Genomic DNA, 25,161 nt, shown 5'->3' on the forward strand with positions numbered 1-25,161 from the left:
CAAGCGCTGTCGTCGGCTCTTCCGTCTTCTTCTCTGTTCTTGACGGCGGTCCGTTCCACGACCTCACCTTCTCAAGGCTGCTATGTCTGAAATATCCATCAAGCAGCTCTCATACTACCTTCTTCCGCTTATAACGCTGTATCGACACTTGGCTATCTGTACGAGCCCTGCGTCCTCGAGGTCGTCTTTACCATCTTGCATGATCGACATGTCCATGTACATTCTCAGTAGCCTGTCATTTCGTCAAATCTATCGATTTCTGTCGGATCCAGCAGCCCAAGAACGTTAATGTGGCTCCAGGCACACGCAACTGCCGCACGCCGCATGCTCGAATCCTGTCTATCCAGCCGCCCGTGGCCCGTGGGCTACGTTTATGCGATTCCGTGCGTTCGGCAGTGATCTTCTGACGTTGGGCACTCTCTATTTGCCGCATGCTTGTCAACGAGGGCATAAATAACCATGCAATCAGCCCACAGCGAGACCATCGCCGCAGTTGCGGACAGCCATGTTGATGGCCCCGAACGTGAAGTTTGTCTCTTGCCTGCTTTCCTTCGATCCCCCAGGCTAATTTGGATATGTTTTTGCACGACGGGGCTACGGCCAGGCCTCTGCAAGCCCCTATGAGCTCACTCACATCAACCAAAGCCAAGCTAAGTACGTACCATTTCGAGGAGCTATATAACCTGCGTCAATATCAAATAACGCTCCGGGCACGTCTTGAAATCGGTCTTCTGGTCCCTCCGGATTTCAGTAGCTGTATCTCTGTACGTCTCTAATCAAAAAAAATTATCTTTCTCGCCTCTGAAACGTTTTCTCGGCGCACAGAACTCGGTGGAATCGTTCTGAATTAAACCAGTGGCCATAAAACGCCTTCTAAAATAACCCTCCGAAAGAAGAAACGGGACTGCCAGCCGGTTCTATAGGGTTTGGGAATGGAAATTTAAACCGTATCTATCAGGCGTATAAGACTGTATACAAGTAGAAGTGAATTAGATGTTATTAATCCTGCTCGCTAGAGTACCACAAGGAGCCATTCAATCGCAACCCGATGTCCATCGAACGTGCACTCGACATATGAAGTATGAGAGGCAAAAAAAAATGTGTCGTCTGGACGAAAATAGAGGGAGTCAGAGTCGACAGCATACAGTCATTGGAAGGCCGGGGAACTAGAAAAACGGCCCGGGGGTACGGGATGGGGATGGCGCAAAGAGTGGGCTTTCATTCCTATCAAATGCGCGGGTTTTTCAACTGGTAACAAGAATATATGCTCGAGTCTGTCGTAGCGTAGAAGCAATATAGCGAGTGGAGCGCTCGATGTGTAACTGCTCGAGTCGGAGACAGTAGCGACGGAGTGTCCGTCCATTCATCTACCCCAGGCCCAAGGACTCGGCTGTGAGCCCTGCGCCCGAGCAATATCCTCCATGACGGTGTCGCGCGTGTTTGTCGACAACAGGTTGTGGTTCGACCCGCCGATGGCCTCCCCACACTCTGGGCAGAACGACTGCTGCCTAGCGCCCCCGCACTGTCCGTAGAACCGGTGATGTCAGCAGTCGAACAGGCAGAGCACGCGTTGCCGGGATATACGTACGTCGCCGATCACAAATGTGTGTCCATTGGGGCACTTGTAGAAGTGGCCGGTGTGAGCTAAAGAACACCGTTTCTGGTCAGTAATGTGTCGCCACCAGGAGCATCGCACAGGGCTTACTGAATTCCGAGCTCGTGAACGCCTTCACCACCTGGGTCAGCTCGTCGAGCGAGACGGGTTGATAGAACGTGTCCATTCTCAGAGACCGCTCCAGCGACTTCCAGTCTTCCAGGATCGCGTCCGCAGGTTGGATGAACTCGGGCTGCAGCCAATTGGCACTGGCGCCACCGCTGCGTCGAGCTGCCTGCGAAGAAATGCCGCTCACGCGCTCGGACGCCTCGCGCAACTTCCTTAGCGCGCTGTCCGCCATCTTGCCCGACGCCTCGGGGGTCATGTTGTCGTTCTGCCGAGTCATCTTCAGATTGAACCGGAATTGCTCGAGCTCGATCCGCATGATGAGGAGCACGGTGGTCGCCTCTTGACGGTGGCTTTCTGAGTCGCGAGTGATCTGAAGAGCGAGCTGGGCGTCGGCGGCACAGGAGCGAAGGAGGAAGGAGATGTAGGCCGCCCATAAGCGTTTGTTGGTCGCGGGGTATCGCGCGCGTGCGCTCACAGCGACCAGCCATTCTCCAGCGAGCTCCGCGAGTGTCAGGCGAATTGTGAGGGCCGTCCAGAACGCCTCGACCAGGAAGCGCTTGTCCGCGCGCGGTGGTGGTTGTCCGACCTTGAGCCGCGCAGCGCGCATGGCGTACTCCTGTGGGTTCCGCGGGGCACGGGACGGGTTCGCTGCGATGCTGTCCATCTCCCGCTGGAACAGGTAGGTGAAGGAGGCCTCCCAGGCGTGGGAATGGGCGGAACGAGTGTTCGCGATTGATATTGCGTCGCGATAGGCTGTGAAATACACCATGAGCGCCTTCTTCCAAGCCGTCGCCTCGTCGATGGGCAAGCTGTGCAATCCTCGGTTCAGGGGATCGATTGCCTCGAGTCGAACGGGAGTCGTGCGAGTCGACCTGAGGAGTCGGGCCTGAGCACCCTGCTGTGACTTGATCTCCTTCTTCGAAGTATTGAGCGCCGCCGAGCGGGCAACCTTCGGCACGTCGATCTGGATTTTCTGCTGGGCAGCGACCTTCGAGTCTACATCAATCTTCCGTCGCAGAGAGCCAAGCGACTGGGACATGTGGGAGGCGACGTTATTCTCCAAAATGTCAAGGTCAGCGCGCTTGAAGACACGCCCGTAGCGGGGAGAGGTAATCGCCGCGCGACAAGTGGGACATGCGGGTGGCTGCTTAAATCCGGGTGGGGGCGCTTCGAGGCCGACCCATCTGCTGCTCGCTTCGTCGCGGCGATAGTATTCTTGTAGCTCGCAGATTCCATCGAGGGTCTCTACAGTGAAGACGTGTCGGCAGGCGGGGAGGGTGATGGTCAGTTCATCGATGATCTTGCTGTCGGCGTCGAGCTCTGCGAGGGTCCGCTGCATGACGACGTCGACGATGTTCTGTCGCATGTCCTCTGAGGCGCACAGTGTGCATATCTGGATCGAGCAATCTTCGCCGCACACTACGGGAACATAAGAACACTGCATACAAGGAGACGCCAAAGGATAACCATACCGGAAGGGCAGCGATGGCCACATGCGAGCGTCTTCTCGCAGCGCTTGTCGCAGGGAAGTCGGGCACAAATCTAACATAGTTTGTAGATGAGAGCTTGTATCAGAGCTTGACTCGCGGATGCTCTAAGAGCGAGACTCACCGATCCACACGGGAGCGGACAGGTCTGATGGGCGCAGTTCCTGAACCAGTGTCAGAGCGTGAACAAACGAGAGCCAGGCAAACATACCATGTGCATGGCTCTTGACAAGGAGCGCACGGAGTGGAGCAGAAGTTCCGGCAGTGCGCGTGAACGCACACTTGTCGACACGGCGCCTTGCAAAAGACAGTGCACTGGTGATCGTCGGAGCACTCTTTGCCGCAAAGGTGTCCACAAAACAGGCTCTTCTCGCAGGGGTGGGCGACGTGGTTCGTGCGCTGAACAGCGGTTGGCGCACCGTAGGTCTGCTCGTCTTCGGCCCTAGGGAACTGATGAGCGACGTTCAATAGCTGGCAGTTGCGGCATTGTGCTTTGCATGACCGGCCACAGCATGCCATGACTCCCGAGCATGTAGCCCTGCAGGCGAAGTTGCGAGGCTTGTCGGAGCATTCCATCGTTGCTTCATGTTCGCATCCGGGAAGGGGTCTCGTGACGAGAACAGGACAGAAGACATCGGCGAGATCATCGAGCTGGAAGCTGTCCATCCTCCCGGTCAGACACCGCGGGATAGTACCCGAGGTAGAGCTACTTACCACTGTACGCTGGAAGCCGTATGACCACATGGGAGCTCGCACTGGGCCACCTCCGTCGTACATTGACCACATGGTGTCGCACAAGCCTTCTTGCAGGGATGTCCACGAGGACACAGCTTCGTACACCGCTGCTCGCACGTAACGGTAACATGCCTAGGGTCGTCCGAATGACACTAGAGCAGAAGGGTGAGTATTTAAACGCCAGTGATATGTTGGTTCATTCTACCTTGTATGGACAGAGATGCCCACACTTGAGGCGAGTGTCGCACTGCAACAAGCATCCACCTTGATAGAGCGATTAGAGGGCACATCGAAACATGTAGTAGCGAACGAAGGACATACCATCTGGGGCGAGTCGCGGGAGTTGCCCAGGTTTAGAAACCCTCTGTACGACGTCGGCATGTCGCTGGCAGGCCACCGGGAACGCGTCCCCAAGGCAGTCCCTCTTGTGTAACTCGTCCAAGACTGCTCGCCACATCTTGCTTTTCGCGGAGAGGTTCTGGGCATTCCCCATGATGTAAAGCCCCTCGCGAGCTCGAGAAAGCGCGACTTTCGCGGCACCGTTTAGAGGCGCAGTGGTATGGGGGCATACGAACTAAGCTGCACGTACCGTTCGTTCTATTCTCCGACTAAGTGGACACCAGTACGATGTCAGAGAAGCTATTGACGTAGTATTGAGCACGATCACTCACTCTCAAGAATCCGATGTTCGCACGCCCCTTGGTGCTCTGTCCAAACACGGCCTCATCCTCCTCAGAGCCTCCGGAGTTGCGTACCAAAGAGAGGATGACGATCTAAAGGTCCATCGTTGCTAAGCTTAGACGGTAACCCTTAAGCCTTTAATTCACACCTTTGCTTCTTCCCCCTGGAAGTTGTCGATGGTACGGAGTAGCACCTTTGTGTAAGGCAGAATTAGTCATGACACCAGCCCATTCACCCTACGCGCAACCAACTCACCCTTCGTGAGACACGGACACGTTCAAACGCGGTTCCATCTTGCATCGATTCTTCGTTCTCCACGTTTCGATCGTCGAGTTCTACTTGGTCGCGTTCGTCGATTACAACAGCGACCTCGCCGGAGAGCGCTTCTCGCAGGCGAGCCAACTGCCCGAGATATGCGCAAAGGACGACAATGTCCCCCTCCGCCGAGTATGGTCCTTGTCTATATAAATGTTATTAGCTTCAGCTACCCATTTTGATGCAGGCGCGACCGAAGAACGTACCGTAAGAGGTAGAGCACCAGATCCTTGATCATGTCGACCTTTGATGTCGCATGTGATATGAATATACAGCCACAACTCGTTGGTGGAATTTGACGTACCTCGAACTGGTTGTATTTACTGACAAAGTCGTCCTCCCCTCCGTTCTCCTTGTGATCATGATTGAAGAAGAAGACATCCTTGGCCATACCCTGGACATGCGGATAGTTCTTGACGAGGTCATGGTCTTCCAATCGCGGGTAGAGCGTCATCCTGCCGGGGATGTGAGAAAGGTTCATACAACTGTGATCTGCTATAAACCTGCGCACCTGATCAAATCTGCGATTTCGGGTCTCATGCGGCGCTGGACGTTGATCTGTGACATTGGCATCCCGGAGGACGACAATCGCTCCATCAACGACATGTCGAACTTGTAGACCAGGCGTCCGTGGGAGTGGTCCATCGAGAGCGCTGGTGACACTGAGTTAGTTTCGGACACGGAGATTGGAGCAAATTTTCAGATTACAGTAGTTGTTAAGGGTGGGACGAAGCTGAAGAGGGTCGCCGATGAGGATGAGGTGCTGAATGCTCGGGACGAGGCTGCCCAGGACATGCGCTTCTAGGACCTGGCCCGCCTCTTCCACGAGGACCACCTTGGGTCCGATGCCCTAGAAAGCGACCGCGTCAATGTTGTCCGAGAATACGAGTATATGATGTCAACTTACCTTGAGAAGAGCGGTAAGCTTAGCCGCACCTGATTATAGAGCATTAGTACACATTAGTACATCGTCAACAGGGCTGGCGTGACTCTATGTAGACTGGCCGCTTACCCGTGGTCGTGCATCCGATGATATCGACGTTGCGAAGAAGCTGCTTTCGGATCTATTGGGTTGGCAGTTGATTAGACTTCACTGACAATAGTCCGTTTATAACAACTCACCTCAGCCTGTCCCTCGGCGTAATCTCGCGACGCCTGAGCGTGCTTCTCGCGCAGACGTCGGAACTCCATAAGCTGCGTCTCCCGGGAGGTGATGCGCACTTCGTCTGCCCAAACACGGTGTAGTTGCTCGCGTTCGCTCACTGACATCGACCATGCATTGTCTAGCGCGAGGAGCTCCACGACGGGTCGGGCCGTGGTGGGCACTGTAGGAATATCTGCACAGCCGAATGCTACGAAGAATCCCCGTATGTTCGTGAAGTCGTTTGCTTGTATAGAGGCGGGCATCTGCCACTGTCCGGTCGCGGCGCTGGCTGGCGCTTGGGGGGCGACAGGCGTGGTCGTCGCTGGGGGTGGTGGTACGGGTGCGGGGGGCTCGTGGACCTCATCCTCGCTGTCTGTTGCTGGAGAGAAGTCGTCGGAGTCGTCTGAGATTTCAGCTGTGATCCACGCCTCCTCGGGCTCGAGTTCCACGTCGCTGTAGTCATCGTTGTCGTCCTCGGCTTCTGATCCACCAGCATCCTTTCCATCGTCGCCGGTGTTCTGTTGAGCCATCGTCACATCGGCAGCTTCCACGGCAAGGAGCTCAAACGCGTTCGCAGGCCGTGGTTGTTGTTGCTGCGGCCGAACAAGTTGGGGAGGGGGAGGTCGATAGTGCAGGGCCCTGTGCGTGCTGTGCAAGAACTCGACATCGCCACCACGGACCCAGAAGCCATACAGAGAATCGTCGTCGGGGTCAAGCCTGCCAGGTTTGGTCCTGCCAGCAGTCTGCCATGTGCCGCCTGTCTCGGTCCGCTGGAGCTCGTACAACGCCATCACCCACTCTGGTGGGTACTGTGTGGAATCAGCAAGCGCAGGAGCCTGGAAAGTCAGGTACTGCAGGAGGTCGTCTGTGTCGACATCCTCCCTGAAGAAGCTCTCCATGAAGTCCTTGATTTCCTTCTCCACATCGCGCAATGCCCATCGATAGTTCGAAAAAGCGGAAGAAAGGCGCGATCGGCCAGCGACGTTCTCCATGTTCTCCAGCGAAAACTCCGCGATCCGCTCGTCAGCAGAGCGAGAGCCGAGCCGAACGATCTTTTGGGTGATCTTGGCGTCGAGAACAGACCGCAGCATATGGTCGAGGGCATGGTTGGTGAATGCGATCATCAGGATGGGGCCGGCACGATTCTGGATGAGCACACGCAGCATCTCCACACCGGAGTAACTCTACAGGAATCCGCTCAATTGTGGGCCGTGCTGATGCCATGCGGAATGACTTACTTTGCCTGTCCCTGGAGGCCTGTCGATATTCGGGTCAGTGAGAACTCGTGCTCGCGCTTTGAGGAGACAAAGCCTACCCTTGCATCAAGCTGACTTCTCGGATGAGAGCGTCGACAATGGCATCCGCTTGGGAGGGGTCCAGCCGACTGCTACGTTTGAGCAGCTCGCGGGCACCCTCTATAGAGTCCGGGTCGTTGACGACCAACTTGAGGTCCTCTACACCGGCCTCGGGTGGGAAGAGGGAAGCGAGCTGGAAAGCGAAATCGGGAAGCATCGCATACGCGGGTGGAGTGATTTGCAGTGTCCGGTAGAATTCAGGCGGGTGGTGAGCGAGGTACCGCGCGAAGGGGATGTTCTCGGGGTCAACTCGCAGGGCTTCGAGGAAAGGGCGGACAGATTCGAACATGACAGTGGCCTCAATGAGGAGCTTCGTCCCCTGACGCTCGTGCCGCGGGGTCCGCAACTCCTGTAGGATGCGCAGTTCGACCTCTGGAGAGAAGAACGATACGCGAATCTCGATGTTGTCCTGACGCTGCTTCGCAGACTCGGTGAGGTCCTTCACGGAGCTTGCAAGTGTGCCGAGGTGGATCTCCGCTGTCCCGTCGAGACGCTGCCACACCAACGCGACCAACCCGCCTTGCATGAGACGCTTGCTGCTCATGCTCTCCCAAAACTGGACGCGAGTATTGGCTTGGCTTGCGCGAGCCCGCCCAGGAGGGGTGTCGATGGCAACGCCGACGGTCAGGCCTCGTTGCGTGGGCGTGATTGTGGTGAACTCGGCGCCGGTGTAGACGTTGAAGAGCACTGTGTCTTGGCCTACTGCGTGTCCTCGATACTTACCCCCTTTCTTCTCCAGTAGCGTGTTAAGCTGCGTATGCTTCTTCTTCTCGGCCAGATCGCTGAGAATTGCTTGAGCCGACACACGAAGAGATGCGCTGTAACAGAAGTGAGCTCATGAAATCAATTTGTCTGCCGGAACATACGTCAACTCTTCTCGCAACAGCCTGAACTGGACGTCAAGCAGCTGCTCCATGGACTCCGCTGGCAGGGGGTGAGGTAAGCCGTACATATTGGCGGGCAAGAAGGGCTGCAAGGGGGATGTGAGCTCCCCATGGGTGGGAGCGATCTGGATGTCGCTGATGTTCACGAAGTCGTTGTCGTGCCGCGGACCCTCGGTGCGCAGAGTCCCGGGGCCTTGGTACGCGTTGTGCAGCGCGGCAAGGATGCCCTCGTTTGCGTGCGTGAGACCTTGCAGAGGGAGCAGAGACTTTGGCTGAGTAGCGCGCTCAATGTCTCGCTGCTTGCGGTCGACGATCGAGATGAGGCGCTCGACGAGCTCGCGCAAGCGGTCGACAACGAAGCGAGATGCTTGAGCAGGAGCCTTGGTAATCGGATCGTCGAAGATCGGTGGGGTAGCAGAGATCGCTGCGATCCAAGCATCTGTCCACGTGCGCAGTTTCTGAACAAGTGGGCGGAGGGACGGGTGGGTAGCTACAGCGTTCTTGAAACGAGTGATATATCTTCGTCGCTGTTTTTAGTATGCACACAAACACAGAATCGCCGCACGTACTCGAAGAGGACTTGTGCGATGCACGACAGGACTTGACTTCCCGTCAGTTCGGCGTGTGTCAAGGTCGTTGAAAACGACATGGACTGTTCTTTGAAAGTCTTGCGGTCGTTGAGAGCTTCCTCCACACATGACTGAACGACTTTGCAGAAGTGCTCGAAGTGCTCTAAGACCAGCGAGTACAGGGAGCTGCAAAGCGGTCAGTGCAACAATTCGTAAACGTAGCTCTATACATACTTGACGACCTTGCTCGTGATGCTCTTCACGACATACTCGGAGGAAAGGTACTGGTAGACATCAGCTAGTGCTGACAAGGTGACACAACAGTTGACGCACCCTCAACAGCGGAATGTAACCTCTCTGGAAGGATATAGCAGTTCGAGAGGTTGGCCCGGGCCGTACAGACACCTCACCCCAGCTCAGGATGTCGCCGATACGCAGCAGACCGTTATCCTAATGGCACAATACGGATAAGAAGACGGTGTTACGTATATAAATGTGACCCCTTACCGAACCAATCGCTGACAGGAAAAGCTGAAATGATGAGCCTCATTAATGCATGCATCGACGATGTACGATGTCACCTTACCTGACCGTCTTCCGCTGACTTCGGGAAGTCAGTATAACTTGAATGTCGCTTGTAGAGCAATAGCACGTACCCAGCTCGTGTTTCCAGAGCTCGCGTTGCTGAGGAGCGTCAAGAAACTGTATACGTCGGCGGCGTACTTGAACCTGTAGCCGTCTTCTAGAAAGCGATTGAGGTGGTGTCGTACTTCAGAAGGCCTCATCGCGGCGGCAGCAGTGTCGAAGAAACCGTCCGTTCCAGGACCCTGGATCCTAGCGAGCGCAGCCGGAGTCAAAAATGCCGCGACATTCTCGCTCACCGACCCCTCAGCGGAAGGGCGTCGTTGCGCAGCGTTGACTTCGTGTCTGAAGCGGCAATCGGAGCCCCGGGAACAGAACCCGCGGTCATAGTAGAACTTGCAGACGCCAGGTGGTGCGTTGGGTACGGGGGGACGTGGGACGAAGGGCTGACGGGGACCACCCTGAAACTGACCGGGAGGCGAAGGACTCGCGCCATCGATGTGCGCGAAAGTGCAGCTTGACCCATTTTTGCAGCCGCCAGGCTTGGAGTAGAAGCGACAGGGGGGACGATGGTTTCGCCCGCTAGCCATGGTGGACGTGAGTGAAGGGGTAACGAGGGGTGGTCAACAAGGTTTGGAAAGCACTTATACAATATCGGAGCGCTAGATCGTAGACAACGAGGTCCTCGGGAAGCATGTACGAAAGGACCATCTCCCCGATCTGGGAAGGAGCGTGTGCGAAGCCCTCACACGATGTTGATGCCTTCTCTCAGGACCCGAAGATGAACGAGGATGCTTCGCATGTTTAACCAATACTGACTTGAGATGGCATTCAAAGTACGGCCGCAGACTACCCTGGTGACACTGCTCAGTATGTCGCAATATTCTCGAGAGTATCATGATGGCTCGACACATACAACTTGTCCAGGATGCTTTCGTGGAGACCACAGTCGCGTGTCGTGTTGTGCTGGGGCAGCTTCTCCGCTATCAGCCGACCCCCTTCTGAAGCAGAGGGAGCGGCGACCATTGGGCGAGGCATCTACCGCAGCACATCCGGAGAGGCACCAGAGACGTGCAATACCGGCAATTATGATCCGTACAAGCCTCGCGTTTCACACTAGGTTAAAATTCCTATGAAAAATTTGGAGATACCATCTACATGGAAGTCAGTCAGCATGAGTGCGAAGGGCCTATATTGGGGTGCGCAAACCACACCTTGGAGACACACCTGTACAGCCGAGCTACCGATGGCCAAGTACCAGTGTTATATACAGGCTGATTGTACCGTTTTGTGCCATGCTGTGTCGCTCTTTTATGCCTCATGGGTGAAGCCAAACAGGATGAGCGACGGTGAGTGAAAGAGTGTCCAAATATTCGAGCGTGCCGCATGCGCGAGCGGCTACGCTGTCCATAGACGCCCATAATGCGATCGGGCATTTCATCACGTGCCCAGATTTTAGCATGCCTCCCGGCCTCACCGTGCGTAGTTTTTCCTCGTCGATCCGCTCGACGTCCAGGACAACCCCGGGACACCTTCTGACGACCTCCACCATGGCAGACAACGTCGAGGCTGTTCTCAGCAAAATCCGCCCTCACACCTCGTCTGCTCTCGCTCACCAAAAGGCTCCCGCTACTCTCCTTCGGGCGATCGAGGCCACTTTCCGCGAACAAAATACTGAGCCTTCTGCGACCGCCTACTTTGCCACTCTCCTCACCACTCTCGATGGTGCGCTTCAATCCTCTGGCGCATCAGGGCCCGCTATGGGCGAGGCGGACGTCGTTCCCGCCGTGCTCTACCTCCTGGCTGCAGTGGTTCCGTGCGTTCCCCATCCGGTCATCCGCTCAAATCTCCCTACCACCCTCTCGTTGACTTCACCGCTCTTCTCTGCCCTATCAACGTTTGCGCCTCCTCTGCGCTCTCAAATCACGCTCTACGGTGCTGTTCTCCATGCTCTCGATCGGTCGGACTTAGATGTTCAGGGTCTCCGGCAGGCCTTCATGACTATTCTTCAGTTCACTCTTGATCCTCGACCAAAGGTGAGGAAGAAGGCTGCAGAAGTAGTGAAGGATGTTCTCTCCGCACCTCCCCTCCCAATGGCCAAGCACCCGTACGCGGAGAAGGTCGCGGAATGGGTCAAAGCTGCCCTCACTGAAATCAGTTCCGGAGGGATCCCCAAATTCAAGGGCAAGAAGGCGGATACGGAGGGCTCTGAAGCCGCTGTCCATCTACTCGCTTTCCTGCGACCCGTGCTCCCAACCTTGCCTACGGAGGTGAGCTTTACTTGTTATACGCGAAATAATGATATGCTCATTTTCTTAGTCTCTATCGTCGATCACGTCGTCGTTGCTCCTTCTCCCTCGTCTGGGGAACCCATACCTGTCCCAATCAGCGTATTCCATTCTCTCTGACCTCCTCACTCTCTCGCTGGATGATCCCACCGTCGATCTCGCCTCTCACATGTCCGAACTCTTGAAGGTTATCCTTTCTAGTCCGCCGATCAAGAGCGACGTCGCTCTCAATGCCGCCTGGGCGACTGTTCTCGGGAATACCATGCTTGCTTACCACCACGCCAATGCCGACGAGTGCGTCTTGCAGGTAAACAAGGTGTGGAAGGCGCTGTGGAACCTCCTCGAGTCCTCCGAGGCCGCAACCCGGAAGGCCGCCGGACAAGCTCTGGCAAACTTGGGCAAGTGCTTCACGCCCGCTACCATCAAGGCTGCGGTGAAGGAGAAAGACTCGGATGAGCCGAAGAACCCGATCCGGAAGATCATCTTCCAGACCTCGGCGGCGCTCGACTCTCTGACCTATGCTCGTGCGATACCGGATGTCTTGTCGGTGGTATCTTCCCTCATTGAGAACCTACGCTTCCGGAATGGCTCTAGGAAAAACAGCACAGCCGCGGAGCAGCTCATGCTCCCCCTGATCACGAAGATCGCCGACTTGAGGGTACAGAAGACGTTCGAGCACAAGGAAGCTGCTGATGCGACGCTGGGTACCGCTGTGCGGATAATGGGCCCCGAAGTTGTCCTCCGCGCTCTACCACTGAACCTGGAGACTGTAGACAGGTAATCGTGTAATACTATTCAGTCCTGTATACCTACTCACATATTGGTATGAAGGCAGGCCGGCCGTGAACCACGAGCATATCTTCTGCCTTTGCTTGCGCAGCCTCACTCCTCACCACTGGGGCATTTTGTGAACTACTTCGTACCCTTGACCGAGCGCATGTTCGACCTGCAGACAACGGCGGAAGCCGAGGGTCGTCAGTCGGAGGCGAAGGTCTGGAGTGTGCTCGTGGAGCAGATCTGGATGGGATTGCCTGGGTACTGCTGGGGAACTGTCGACCTCAAACAGGCAAGTGATTGGTCGTTTGTATTTGTTATCATGCTAACCAACCCTTTGTCGTAGTCTCTTACTGCCCAGTTCTCTCAGCTCCTCTCACAGCTGCTCTATGGCCAGCCTACCCTCCGTCCTCCGGTACTACGTGCACTCAAGATCATGGTTGATTCCAATGTAGCACTCGCAAGCGGAGACGCTGCGAAGATCGCAAAGCTTCCCCAACACGTTCGCGTTGACCCGATCTCTGAGGCGGATGCGGAGGCGAACATCGCTTTCTTGCGGACGCAGGCGGAAAGCTGGCTTGCCGTGCTCTTCAACGTGTTCGGTAGTGTTGGGAGAGACAACCAGGCAATGGTCGGAGATGTTGTCGGTGCGTGGATCGCGATCGCGGATCCGAAGGTAAGGCATAATATTATCTTTCATTTTCACAAATCTCACGCATACCTACGCAGGAAGTTACGCAGGCGTATCACAAGCTGGTCACCCTCTTTGACCAGAACCTGTCCAGGGCGAAGAATATCTCGGCGCCCTCGGCGAACAAGGGTCCGTCGGCGGACTCGATGACCGTCGTCACACAGGACCTGCTGCTGCTCATCCTCCCCTACCTGTCCTCCGAGGACGCGACTGCACTGCTCAACTTGTACCTCACCACCGAGGTTCTCGAAAGCCGAGACAATGGCGTGCAGAAGCGTGGCTACAAGACCCTCGCACGGCTCGTGGAGAGTGGAAAGACTCAGTTGGACGCCGCGGCGGTGTTCAAGACGCTCGAGAGCTTGGTGGACGGCCTCGCCGCGGCCGCAAAGAAGGACAGGTTCCATCTCCTGACTGCGGTCGTGCGGCTCATCCCGTCCGAGTCGCTGCATCTTATTCCCTCCGTCATTCCTGAGGCCGTCCTGGGCACGAAGGAGCCGTCGGAGAAGGCGCGGAACGCTGCCTTTGACCTGATCGTGGCGATGGGCAAGAAGATGTCTGCCGGAGGTGTAGTGAAGCGTGACCAGGTTGAGGGGATGGAGGAAGATGACGCACCTGTAGATGGTATGTGAGATAGGACACAATCCTGAACGTCACTGACTTGACCTCACTAGCGACCGCGAACATCGAGGAGTACATGACGATGATTGCAGGTGGTTTGGCCGGTGCCTCGCCGCACATGATCAGCGCTACGGTGACCGCTATCTCCCGCCTTGTCTTCGAGTTCAGAGGTATGCGCATATACTCATATCATCGCCGCAACATCCGCTCACCTTCCTATAGAATCGATCTCGTCGGCGATGCAGACGGAGATCTTCGTCACCATCCTCGTCCTCGTCGGCTCCGCGAACCGCGAGATCGTCAAGTCCGCGCTTGGGTTCGTCAAGCTCGCCATTCACACGCTGCCTGCCGAGCTCTTGCGACCGCACCTGAAGGACATCGTGCCCACGCTCCTGCGGTGGTCCCACGACCACAAGAACCACTTCAAGGCGAAGGTACGGCATATTTTCGAACGCCTGCTCAGGCGCTTCGGATGGGAGGACGTGTACGCGTGTGCGCAGGAGGAGGAGGCGCGGGGCGTGCTTGTGAATATCAAGAAGCGCAAGGACAGGGCGAAGCGGAAGCGCGCGAATGCGCCCCAAGAGGACGACGACGTGAGTATGCGTATTTGCCGCATGTATCGCTCTTCCTGACCTTTTTTCTGTAGGTGCCGAAGGCGAAGGCCATCGCAGGCGATGCGTTCGAGGACGTCTTGTATGGAAGCGAGAGCGAGCTTGACGATAGCGACGACGAGGATGCGCCCGCGCAGAATGCCGCGCCCAAGCGGAAGGGCAAGGACGCCGGCGCCCGGCTCCGCATCGACAACGACGAGCCGATGGACCTTCTTTCCGGAGCGGCCTCAGGCGTCACCAGTAAGTAATTTGATACTGCTCATATATCAGCTAGCTGACATTCCGAGCAGCTGCGAACGCTGGGAAGCGGAGAAAGCCTGGACAGGACGCCGCCCGCTTCAAGGACGACGATGCAGGCAAGATGGTCATCGACGACGGCTCCGACGAGGAGGCTGCTGCGGGTGCAGACGTTGTCGCGGGCGATGCCTACCGCGAGAGCCTAACTTCCGTGGACGGCTTCACGCGGGGACCCAACGGGAAGGTAAAGTTCAACAAGGACACGAAGAAGCGACGGCGCGAGGCGGACGAGGCGGAGGATGTCGAGATGGCAGACGCGGAGGCTGGCCAGAAGGCGGGTAAGAAGAGCAAGAAGAGGACAGACCCCAAGTTTGGACATGAGTTCAAGGCGAAGGTCAGCTATGCTCCGCCGCCACCGTTCGAGATATGTTGCTCACTGAGCGCGTAATACAGAAAGCAGGAGGGGACGTCAAAAAGAACGGCGTGGATCCATACGCGTACATGCCGCTTTCGCAGGCTGCGAAGAAACAAAATCGGGGCTCCCGGGTCGGTATCGCCGGCAAGCGGTAAACGTTGTAGTCACATCCCATCTCTGTACGCCATGTTTTCCCATAGATTCCGGATTCACACTCTTGGTTATCGCGTGCGACCTCGCAGAAGTGGGCGTAGCTCGAACCACGTGCTCTGCTATCGAGAAATGCTGGTGGGATGACTGGAAGAAGCGTTGATGGGTGGGATTTGGGATAAGGTGGGCCTTGACAGGGTGCCTGAACGCTATAAGGATCCCATAAGAAGATGAGCTCGGTGGGAGTGTGGTACTCGTTGACCCTTACAGCGGTACTTACGTATGGATGCACCCAAATTCCGCGTTGCGATTTGGTACGTGCTCAACTGTTTTCACCAAACCTGCCGATACTAGATTGTATGCAGTGGCGGAGGTATCGGCGGCCTCACGCTTGCCGTCGCACTCTCGAGGTACCCAAACATCCGCGTCGACGTGTATGAGGCCGCCGGGCAGTTCAAGGAGATCGGCGCAGGGGTGATGATATGGGCCCGGACATGGGAGATCCTCTCCATCCTAGGCATGGCAGACGACTTCTCTCGTATCGCGCATGCTCCCCCAGATGGTTCTCCAGGTACGCACCACCACTCCACAGGCTTCTACTGACCACAACATACTACGTCAGGCGTGGGTTTCGATTACCGCAAGTCCGACCAGCCGCAGGAGGGCTCTCGCTTCTACCTCTTCGAAGTGCCTTGTAGGTTATGTTTGATGCCCCCGGCACCACGTACTGAGGGTTCGTTCCGTAGATGGGTGCATTCGCTTCCACCGGGCGCAATTTCTTGACGTGCTTGTGGATCACCTCCCACAAGACGTCGCACATTTCGGGAAACGCCTAGTCAACTATCGCACGACGGAGCATGACACTTCGACCGAAACTGAGTTGTTGTTCGCCGATGGCTCTGTCGCGGCATGCGACATCCTGATAGGCTGCGATGGAATTAAATCCGTCGTGCGCAAACAAATGCTAGAAGACCACGCCCGTGAAGGAAGCGGCGACCCACGTCTCCTGGACCACATCGAACCAGTATGGAGCGGGTCGATCGCGTACCGCGGGCTCATTCCTGTTGGTCAAATGATTCGAGCAGACGGCGTAGAGCACCGTACGATTCAAAGTCCCATGATGGTAAGTAGGATATCATTCATTCGTTTAACCACTGCCGTGCTCACATCCATTATTCCTACAGTACTGCGGGAAGAGCAAGGTGGGATGATCCCAACGCACTCAGATGAGAAGTCGCTGTTTTGACGAAAGCAACCACATATTTGCAGCATGTCGTGAGCTACTCAATCTCCAGAGGATCCATCGTGAACGTTGTGGCGATGGCATCGCGGCCCGACTTGTACAAATCCACATATGCCGGACCATGGGTCGTGGATTGCAGCCGGGAGGAGGTTTTGGAGTGCTTCGCCGGCTGGGAGCCCGAGGTAGAGGAGATGCTGAAGGTCAGACGTTGCGTTACATAACGCGACTCGGGCGACATCTGATTGGATACGCAGCGTATCGAGAAGCCGACGAAGTGGGCGATACACGAGCTAAAGCCCTTGCCCTTCTATACGAAGGGGCGAGTGGCGCTCTTGGGCGACGCTGTGAGTAGACGATGGTCTCCCGTCTGTTTTCCTACCGGCCGGCTCATTGTCCTTGTTGCTAGGCACATGCAATGTGTCCGCACCAGGGCGCTGGTGCAGGACAGGCTATCGAGGTACTCAAACATGACACTGACCTGCTAAATACTAAATGTCTTCTGACACAAATTGCCATAGGATGCATTCATTCTTGCGGAGATCCTCGGCCACCCCCGCGCAACTCTGTCCACAATACCTCAAGCACTCGCAGCGTACGAAACAGTGCGTCTGCCCATGGCGAACCACGTGCTGAACGGGTCGCGGGAGTCTGGGGACATGTATGAGTTCAACGGCTCGCTAGGTGACGACCTCGTGCGACTGGGCCCGCAGATAGGAAGCCAGTGGGATTGGCTGTGGGAGACGACGCCGGAGGGGGAGCGGGAGAAGGCGTCTCAAGTACTCATGTCAACTATAGCTCCAGCTGCGAGGTTGTAATCCTCGTTTCTTCGATGGAAGGCACGAAGGAGAAAGGAAAGCAGGAGCACGATAGGTTTTGGCAGCTTGACCGTTAGTTAGAGAAGTCACCAGTGGGTTTGGGAGCAGTCTATGTGCATGTTATTGACTTCTCGTGCCTACTGCTTGAGCTTCTGCACCAACTCCGGTACCGCCTCGTACAAGTCTGCCACAAGGCCAGCATCCGCAACCTGGAAGATGGGAGCCTCGGGATCCTGGATCACAGAGTTAGCGAAAAACTGCAACTAGTGCAAATTTCCAACCTTGTTTATTGCTACGATGAGCTTTGAGTCCTTCATTCCCGCCAAGTGCTGAATGGCACCGGAAATACCGATCGCCATGTACAGCTCAGGCGCGACGACCTTGCCGGTCTGACCGACCTGCAAGGAGTTGTCCGCATAACCAGCGTCCACCGCCGCGCGCGACGCGCCGATGGCTGCGCCAAGAGCGTCCGCGAGGGGCTCTAGCGTAGCCTTGAAGGTCTCCGCGTTCTTCAGCGCGCGGCCGCCGGATACGACGCGGCTTGCGGAGCCTAGGTCGGGGCGGTCCGACTTGGTGAGGTCTGTGCGCACATGTTGCGTGGGGGCGTCCGAGACCTCTACCGGGTCGATGGCCTTGTCCTCGACTTGGGCGGCCTCGTCCGCGGCGGACGCCTTGAACGCAGTCGAGCGCACGGTGAAGAACTTCACGCGGACGGAGTCGGGTGCGCGCACTGTCGAGATGGCGTTTCCGGCGTAGATAGGGCGCGTGAACGTGGTTGAGTTGGACGAGCCGTCGTGCTCCACAGAGGTAATATCGGACACCGCCGGGAGGTCGAGGCGCGCAGCCACACGGGGGAGAATCGACTTCGCGGACGAGGAGTGAGCGGAGACGACGTGCGTGTAGGACGTGCTGTCTGAGAGCAGCTTCTCGAGCAGTGGAGAGACCAGTTCAGGGATGTTGTGGGCGTACTGCTCCGACGAGGAGTGCAGCACGCTCGTGAGCCCCTTCAGCCTGGCTTGCATGCTTCAGAAGCCGGCGTTTGAACTGATGTACTGCGCACTCACTTCTTCGCTTTCTCAACCACGCCCTTGACTTCGTCAGGGGCTCCTACGACGAGGCCAGTGATCTGACCTCCAAGTTGCTGAGCAGCAGTAAGGGCAGAGAGAGAGCCCGAGTCGATGACTCCGGCACGATGCTCGAGCAGGACGAGTGCGTGAGGACTTGCGGCCGTGGCATACCTCCTGGAGAGGCTGCCTGCGGCGAGGACGGGGCGTAGGCGGAGCATGGCGTCGTCGGGGTGGTGGTGGTGGTCGGGTGGACGGTGAGCTCGCTGCTCAAGCTTTCCCCGCATCCCCTTCGAATGCCGGTCCCGTTCACGTGCTTCTACCGTTCCGACCGGCGCTTATAGCAACTTTTCCGGATCAGCTCGATCTGTGCTACTCAGTCAGAACGCGTACGCTGCTAGGAGGCTTGCATAGCACTCCTTGATTGTATTATATCCCGTCACAGGGGGTTTCCAGCAGGAAAAACAGGGCTGGCGGATCATATGATATTACTGGACAGAGGGAATCTCGAATAGTCAAGCAGACTATACAGCGGGTTGGGTAACAAACGAAAGAATCATCCGAGCAGACTGGAGCTAGATATACAAGTCGCAATCATAAGGGGAGATAAGGAAAGCAGAGAGCAGGGTGTTTCATAATTGCAACATCTAGAGCGGGGATAGTGGTATGTCCGTCCAGCAAAGAGTGATCCAAGCGTAGGTCCTCAACCAGCGATGGGCTGATATGCCCGGTTTCCGGCAGCCCAGCGATGGCCCCTCTCAGCAGACATTCCAGTGGTCACCACGCCGAACATGACCAAGAGACCAAAGACCCAGGACAAGGTGTTGAGTATGTACGCCCAGCCTGCGCGTGATGATGAGACATCTTCGCGTGAGACACAGGTTCTGCGGAGACGTACCAGGACGAGCGTGCTCGAAGGTCGGGAATGCGTCTGTGCGATAGAGGTGCGTGATGACGGCGAATACAATGATTTGGGACAGCACTGCAGAAATACAATCAGTCGCTTCCTTGCCTCGTTCTGAAACAGAACTCACCATGCAGCGCGACCAACACAGACACCGACTTCCAGATACGCCTCCTACGAGAGTGGGTCGAGACCCCAAAGCCAATCGCGAGGCAGGCAACGACGGCAAAGCCGACGCCGAGGTTTGCGAAGTAGCTTGCGGTGCCCCAGATCACGCAAAACTGCTTGTTCTCCTTCTCGCAGCCGTCGGTGACGCGCAAGGGGAAGGGCCGGCAGTCGTAGTTCGTGTATGTGATGTGACCGCCGTCCCCGCTTGGAATCTCGACGACCTTGAGCTCGCAGCGGCGGCTGAGGCCGTATTCGACAACGACGGACTTGTGGATGATGTCCGCGTCGTGCACGACGAGCCTGGGGGAGGGCAGGCGGGACATAAGCACTTTACCTGGAATTCATGGCCAAGAGACAGACCAGTCGGGCCGCTGCATCGAGAAGGAGTTCTGTGGGGGTCAATGATACGGTTAGCGTTGAAACTGGAAGTGTGGTCCAGGACTCACCAGAAGCATGGTCGCGATGACCGCAAAAAAGGCGACCACATAAGACGTTTTCCTCATTGTGCCAATCGCGCGTCCGGATGGTTGTGATGGAGAGTGGGCGTGGTGGAGGGAAGGACAGTCGGGTACGGAGTCGAGACTCGTACTTGCATCCGCCACACTCGGCGCGCGACCGCGGCACGACGCGTGCCAGGCCCAAGCCAGGCCAGACACTGGGGCAGTCCCCCATGGTATTAAGTTCACCAAGGGCTGGAACTTCAGCGTCCTTGTCGATTAGTGGTTAGATCATCACGTTGTGGATTCCCGGTCACGAGACCGTGGGAAAGCAGGTGCCGTGAAGACGGAGGCTCGAATCCTCCCTGGGACAGTTTTGGACCTTTTCTTCTTAATATTGCGAGCGGGATGCACAACAGACATAGTGATCAGATCTGAACTCAAATCACGACGGAGGAGGAGGGAGAGGAGGAGACAGACTTAGTCGTCGATATTGTGTCATACACGCTGGCTACTATTTTGGCTGCGTAATGCCTCGAGTTCTACACCGAGAGTCAGTGGTGATTATGAAGGACGTGGTGAATAGATCTGCTTACCATGGCCTCGACAGTTGGCATGTATCTGCACACCACGATTTTGACATCGGGTGAGCCCGTCGAGGATGTATTGCTTCATGAGCTGCGCCTTGGTATCCGCTTCTTCCTGGTCTCCGGTGTAGAAGACCATTTCCACGGATATTTCTTGAACGCCCAGGAACGGCTCGTGTGACAAAACATCATCCAACGCCGGAAGATGTATACGGTCAGCAGTCTCCTGCACAGATTTACCAGAGTCGCTGCGGTAAATCAGCGAGAGCGTACGGAGGCTGGGGCACTGCGCGCAGGACAGGGCTTCCTTGAACCACTCGATTTCGTCATTGAATCTGGTTTCCAGAATGAGCGATTCGAGCTCCGTGCATCGCGCAAGAGCTATGCAGACGTTGCATCAGCCATCCATGAGCGCAACGTGACGTGAGAAGATTCACCTTCATATGATTCATCGGGGTCACCCTCCTCCGTGTTGCGATATTCTGTACGTGGCCCCAGTTTGAGGGTTTTGATTGTAGGGGGTATGATTCGAATCAGATCGTCTTCGACCATATTGTCACTGAGCTATGTGTGCATCAGTGACTCGCATGAGACATTGGTGCAGTGAAGACGAAGCGCACCTCCAAGTCAGTCAATCCGCGTAGGAAATCAGCGCTGATTTCATGAGGACCAGGTACGTCGAGGTCTATCCAGTAGGTCACGCTCAACTGCAGAGATCGGATATGCTTGAATTTCTCCAGGTGATCCACGAGCTCTTTCAATGATTCGAAAGTGAACGCCGACAGGACAAAGGTCCTCACTGACGTTGCTATCGAGAAGGCGAACACAGCAGACAGCAGGGCCGGTGGCTCAGAGCCGCCCAGCCAGATAAGACAGGCAAATTCGAGGTATTGCAGCCCAGACAGGTGCTGTATAGCTTCGGATGGGAATTGTTTCTTCGCTTCCTGTTCGTCCAACCAACACTCTGCTCCTGGCTCCCCTATGTGAGCACAAAGGCGCTTTACTAGCGCGGCCGAGGCGGGGAAGTCGACCAGGGTTCTTGCAAACATGGAGACTTGGTTCGGGTTTTCCTCCGAAATTTCGACGTGAGTGTACAGATGGAAACGGGCCCTACCGAGCCAAGCTGAGCAAGTCAGAGCACAGGCTCGCAGGGTGGCATGCCGGATGTTTTCAGAATAGTGGTCGGCAGAGATGGCGTCGATAATCTCTAAGTAGAGGTCGAGCGAGAGGGAGGAAAGAGTGTCCATGTGTCTGATGGTCGCTGAGAGAGTTGAGTAGGTGGCGGTGCGCACGACCGGCCACAAGTTCCACTTTGACGGCCCGGGAAGATCCTGCCACTCACCATGCCAAGTATTTGTTATCAGTTTGTTTTGGGCAGTCGTTCTGATTATAAGCTCTGTGAGCGGGAGGGCACTGTGGGTCATTTGCTCTAAGCTTCTCCAAGTGCAATTGCGAACCAGCTTTCTATGCATGTCACCAAGTAGTAACAAAGAGGCGGTATATAATGAACATCGACTCGGAACTGTCCTAGATCTTCAATACTGTCATATACGCGTCCGGAATGCGCATATCCGTATCTGTCCGTAGCTAGGCCACTCTCACTCTGGATGCAAGGCACTGACATCCGGACGGAGAACAGTCATGATCGAGAACTGTAAAGTGGAGTACTTATTCGCGTCTGGGAAGACGGCATGGTGTAAGTAGTTCGAACGCCCGGGAGTGGGATTGGTAGCGTAGGATCCTGTAGCCCTTTATCCAAGCGCTCGGTTCTCGCGCGGCAGTGAGTATTGCTCTCAGGCCAACAGGCAGCGTGGATCTCCTTGAGACTGGGGCGGTTTCCCCGCGCACGTCCGATGAGCTCGAGGGTATGGACGGTGACAGCGCCTTGCGAGGACCACGCCCGAAACGTCCCGGTTTAATCGTCTACAGAGGTTCTATAGGATACGTCAGATTGTCCTTCTGAAAAGGTCCCCAAAGGCAACGTACGAGAGTGGCTAGTTGCGGCGTGGGGCCCGGGAGCGTTGGTTCCTACGAGAGGGATGACCACGCAGCTGGTACGGATGTCTGCAAGAAGACCGGGGTGCAGCAGAAGACAACGGGAAAACACGCAGTCGATGACCTTCACGGCAAATCGTTCAATTTTGTATCTCACGTGGAAGGTATGGCTGCCGGCTCGGAGTAGGAGGAAAGTGGACTGTGATGGATTGTTTTTCGGGGATGGAATTTGATTGAGAGGGAACCCGATTGCTTCCAGCGCGGACTTGCACCGTCCCGCAAGATGTATGTTCAAGCGGCCCTCGTCCTCACGAAGACGCCCTTCAACGTTGTCAGCCTCCCTGAAGTCATCCGCGGCGCGCAAATGGTCTACCGAGGCATTCGGCGGCAGGCAGACCTCTCGATCCGGCGCGCGAGCACCCATGTTCTCCCGTCGTCTGAACACATGGCGGTCCTCTGGATGATGGCTCTCTGACGACGACAGCGTGACCACGAGGATATATGAAGGCGCGTCATGTATATCCTTCATGCACGCACCGATGACCTGGTCCTGATGGTCCTCTGGCGAGACGAAGTCGGAGGTCTTATGCGAGGTGCTGGGGCAAAGAGAGAGGGTAAGAAACTCAGCGTTTGCAGTTGAACAGCCGAGGGGGATGAGATGAAATGGCTTTGTCAAATAATCCTCCACGTTCATTGAAACGCGCATTGTGAGTGACGCAAAGAGCGTACACAGTTGGAGCATGCGGAAAGGGATGATGTTCTGCCTGGATGACCCACCGCCGCGAAAGACAGTACGAGAGGCAGAAATGAAGATTGGGCCCGTGGAATGTTGCGGGGTCCCCGTCGTGAGCTGCGCAACGTGGCGGAAGGTGTCCAGAGATGATGGAAACAAGCAGCCGGAGTCCCAGTCGGGGAGAGGCGGGAGGAATGCCGGACGCGCTCGCGCACGAGCAGCCTGTCGCAAGTCCATTCTGATACGTTCTCTCGCCCACAACACAAGAGGCATGTTGCAGAGGGGGCGCCGGGGTCCCAAAGCGAGAAGCGTGGGCTCGGCGATGCGCCTCTCGATCTCCTCCTCCAGGCGGACGAACGCGTGCGCGCCCTTGCCGTAGAGCACTGGGATGCGGATACCTAAAATCCCCATCAGGGCGTACGCGCGATCCTCAGGCTTTGAGGCGGTCCTTTTCTCCGCCCAGGACATCCGACAGGGCATGCACATCTCCTGAACCTGGCGTTTTCCGGTGAGGACCTCAACATCAATTCCTGTAATGTCTTCAATGATCTCGGAGAGGCCTTGCTTGGTGCCGATGACTTTCCAGTCCGTGGAGAAGAAGAGGACGGACTTGGGGGCGAGCAATTCCTGCAGAGTCCAAGCGCGCGTGAACCATACGCTCTGAGAAAACTCTGTGGGAGGACCAGGAGGAAGGGCGTCTTCTTCGTGGTAAGGGGTGGGGACGTCTCTGAGGTACGCGTAACAGACATCGGCGGAGGAATACCAGGAGTACATGGAGGCGGTGGCTGCGGTGACCTCGTCGCTGTTCGTGCTATCGATGCAGCACATATCTGCCCAAACGAACTGGTATCCACCTGCGACGGCGGCCTGAATGAAGCCCATCAATTTGCTGAATTTGGGGTCCAGTAAGCCGCCAGAGTCCTGCATAACGAGCTCAAGGTCACGGAAGGTCGGCTCGTTGTTGTTCCACACGTGGGAGAGTATCGCATAACACACGTCGTTCGGGTCCGCGACCTCATGAAACTTCAGGTTGTCGAGGTGAGTTATGTTGATGAGACGCATATTCTGGAACCTCAATGGTCAAAACGGATGAGAGTTATGAACTGGGTCTGAGGTTGCATACCGTGGGGCTAAGAGAGCGTAGGGTCGCAAGAGCTGTCGTTGGGTTGGATGTGAGATAGTCGATGAAGGCTGGTCTAGTAAGCTCGGTAAGGGTGCTGCGCTTTTGACGGTGGGATGTGAGCGTACCAAGTTCAAGTTCCTGAGACGAATGCTCTACGCTGGAATCTTCGACCCTGGTCTATATAGTAGGACCTCGCGATATTGATTGATAGGCTGTCCTTGTATCTCGACCACTTCGATCTGGATGCGGAGCCGCGATGTGTCTGCACGACTCTTCCAATTAGTCATACTTAACACACGTTGCGGGCAAATATTTACCTCTATGCCGGACATCGCCTCTGTATGATTTCGGCAATGGGTATACCGCCGTACTCAATGTTTACACGGGCCGCGACATGGATCAGAGAACGACTACCAGCCAATATGTGACATGCGACAGGGAAAGCGACCGTTTACGCTATCCCATCGACGGCGACGACGGACGAATGGGAGAACATACGGACATTCGTCTCCGATAGAGTGTACTGTTCAGCATCTTCTGACTCGTCCGATGTTGGGTTCCACGGCTTGCGATATTCAAAGCTGTGTCTGTGAGATCACCTTCTTGCGGTACGTCAACTATCTAGATAATAGACGTTGGAATGTGGTGAGAACACACCAATGTTGTCCACACCCCGTGCCCCATGATACTCGAGCTGACACATCTCAAAAGGATAGCGGTATGAGTATATCAGCGTACCGTGAGACTAGATGCACAGTGGCGCCAGGAAGCTTGACAAGAATACTCTGCACCGCTGCGCGTCCAACTCAAACAGGTGAATCTAGATATTTCAG

General features: G+C 56.0%; 7 protein-coding genes and 1 non-coding gene across 8 annotated transcripts; 3 read left to right on the plus strand and 5 right to left on the minus strand.

Moving 5' to 3' along the window:
- Positions 1-1,185: 1,185 nt before the first annotated feature.
- Positions 1,186-10,065, minus strand: TRAVEDRAFT_161933 (P-loop containing nucleoside triphosphate hydrolase protein; the record flags this gene model as incomplete). The annotated part of the gene is made up of 29 exons (XM_008036460.1): positions 1,186-1,522; positions 1,589-1,644; positions 1,706-3,142; positions 3,196-3,265; positions 3,335-3,374; positions 3,422-3,868; positions 3,925-4,097; positions 4,151-4,209; positions 4,267-4,473; positions 4,535-4,553; positions 4,617-4,718; positions 4,775-4,819; positions 4,882-5,086; positions 5,148-5,185; positions 5,246-5,396; positions 5,453-5,594; positions 5,650-5,791; positions 5,849-5,877; positions 5,954-6,005; positions 6,064-6,558; positions 6,637-7,269; positions 7,324-7,342; positions 7,401-8,258; positions 8,307-8,843; positions 8,894-9,079; positions 9,128-9,177; positions 9,227-9,343; positions 9,401-9,438; positions 9,546-10,065. The coding sequence occupies 29 exons, from the start codon at positions 10,063-10,065 to the stop codon at positions 1,364-1,366; spliced, it is 7,026 nt and encodes a 2,341-aa protein (XP_008034651.1). The 3' UTR covers positions 1,186-1,363.
- A 960-nt stretch (positions 10,066-11,025) lies between these two features.
- Positions 11,026-15,341, plus strand: TRAVEDRAFT_56507 (NUC173-domain-containing protein; the record flags this gene model as incomplete). Its single annotated transcript, XM_008035830.1, has 10 exons — positions 11,026-11,745; positions 11,795-12,540; positions 12,595-12,829; positions 12,884-13,213; positions 13,267-13,849; positions 13,900-14,016; positions 14,069-14,439; positions 14,493-14,697; positions 14,748-15,088; positions 15,148-15,341. 10 exons carry the CDS (start codon positions 11,026-11,028, stop codon positions 15,262-15,264), a joined length of 3,765 nt encoding a protein of 1,254 aa, XP_008034021.1. The 3' UTR covers positions 15,265-15,341.
- Positions 15,342-15,541: 200 nt separating this feature from the next.
- TRAVEDRAFT_43869 (FAD/NAD-P-binding domain-containing protein) lies at positions 15,542-17,317 on the plus strand (the record flags this gene model as incomplete). The annotated part of the gene is made up of 9 exons (XM_008035742.1): positions 15,542-15,573; positions 15,625-15,830; positions 15,882-15,953; positions 16,006-16,382; positions 16,444-16,461; positions 16,529-16,702; positions 16,757-16,846; positions 16,909-16,959; positions 17,021-17,317. 9 exons carry the CDS (start codon positions 15,542-15,544, stop codon positions 17,315-17,317), a joined length of 1,317 nt encoding a protein of 438 aa, XP_008033933.1.
- A 44-nt stretch (positions 17,318-17,361) lies between these two features.
- Positions 17,362-18,629, minus strand: TRAVEDRAFT_56508 (electron transfer flavo protein alpha subunit). The gene is made up of 3 exons (XM_008035831.1): positions 18,382-18,629; positions 17,599-18,328; positions 17,362-17,550 (listed from the first exon to the last, which is right to left on the minus strand). The coding sequence occupies exons 1-3, from the start codon at positions 18,600-18,602 to the stop codon at positions 17,455-17,457; spliced, it is 1,047 nt and encodes a 348-aa protein (XP_008034022.1). The 5' UTR covers positions 18,603-18,629; the 3' UTR covers positions 17,362-17,454.
- Positions 18,630-18,848: 219 nt separating this feature from the next.
- Positions 18,849-20,012, minus strand: TRAVEDRAFT_69529 (uncharacterized protein). Its single transcript, XM_008036461.1, has 5 exons — positions 19,900-20,012; positions 19,814-19,842; positions 19,416-19,753; positions 19,280-19,363; positions 18,849-19,224 (listed from the first exon to the last, which is right to left on the minus strand). Exons 1-5 carry the CDS (start codon positions 19,954-19,956, stop codon positions 19,085-19,087), a joined length of 648 nt encoding a protein of 215 aa, XP_008034652.1. The 5' UTR covers positions 19,957-20,012; the 3' UTR covers positions 18,849-19,084.
- Positions 20,013-20,158: 146 nt separating this feature from the next.
- On the plus strand, positions 20,159-20,263 carry TRAVEDRAFT_t30. The gene has a single exon. It is a non-coding gene; the product is annotated as a tRNA-His (tRNA).
- Positions 20,264-20,388: 125 nt separating this feature from the next.
- TRAVEDRAFT_43872 (uncharacterized protein) lies at positions 20,389-21,526 on the minus strand (the record flags this gene model as incomplete). The annotated part of the gene is made up of 4 exons (XM_008035743.1): positions 20,389-20,432; positions 20,487-20,858; positions 20,915-21,041; positions 21,098-21,526. The coding sequence occupies 4 exons, from the start codon at positions 21,524-21,526 to the stop codon at positions 20,389-20,391; spliced, it is 972 nt and encodes a 323-aa protein (XP_008033934.1).
- Positions 21,527-23,610: 2,084 nt separating this feature from the next.
- On the minus strand, positions 23,611-24,102 carry TRAVEDRAFT_83258 (HET-domain-containing protein; the record flags this gene model as incomplete). Its single annotated transcript, XM_008036462.1, has 1 exon — positions 23,611-24,102. A coding segment is annotated over one exon (492 nt), but the record flags the coding sequence as incomplete, so codon positions are not given.
- Positions 24,103-25,161: the final 1,059 nt, after the last annotated feature.

The sequence above is a fragment of the Trametes versicolor genome (assembly GCF_000271585.1).
Source record: "Trametes versicolor FP-101664 SS1 unplaced genomic scaffold TRAVEscaffold_2, whole genome shotgun sequence".
Lineage (NCBI taxonomy): Eukaryota > Fungi > Basidiomycota > Agaricomycetes > Polyporales > Polyporaceae > Trametes > Trametes versicolor.

What these genes read in the sequence shown, in the direction of transcription:
- TRAVEDRAFT_56508 (XM_008035831.1), bottom strand. Translation starts at nt 18,602, where the DNA reads ATGCTCCGCCTACGCCCCGTCCTCGCCGCAGGCAGCCTCTCCAGGAGG. An exon ending in GTGGTTGAGAAAGCGAAGAA is followed by an intron (nt 18,329 to 18,381) that starts GTGAGTGCGCAG and finishes CATGCAAGCCAG; the next exon opens with GCTGAAGGGGCTCACGAGCG. An exon ending in TCATCGTAGCAATAAACAAG is followed by an intron (nt 17,551 to 17,598) that starts GTTGGAAATTTG and finishes TCTGTGATCCAG; the next exon opens with GATCCCGAGGCTCCCATCTT.
- TRAVEDRAFT_69529 (XM_008036461.1), bottom strand. Translation starts at nt 19,956, where the DNA reads ATGAGGAAAACGTCTTATGTGGTCGCCTTTTTTGCGGTCATCGCGACC. An exon ending in TCGATGCAGCGGCCCGACTG is followed by an intron (nt 19,754 to 19,813) that starts GTCTGTCTCTTG and finishes GCCCTCCCCCAG; the next exon opens with GCTCGTCGTGCACGACGCGG. An exon ending in TGTGTTGGTCGCGCTGCATG is followed by an intron (nt 19,364 to 19,415) that starts GTGAGTTCTGTT and finishes GTATTTCTGCAG; the next exon opens with TGCTGTCCCAAATCATTGTA.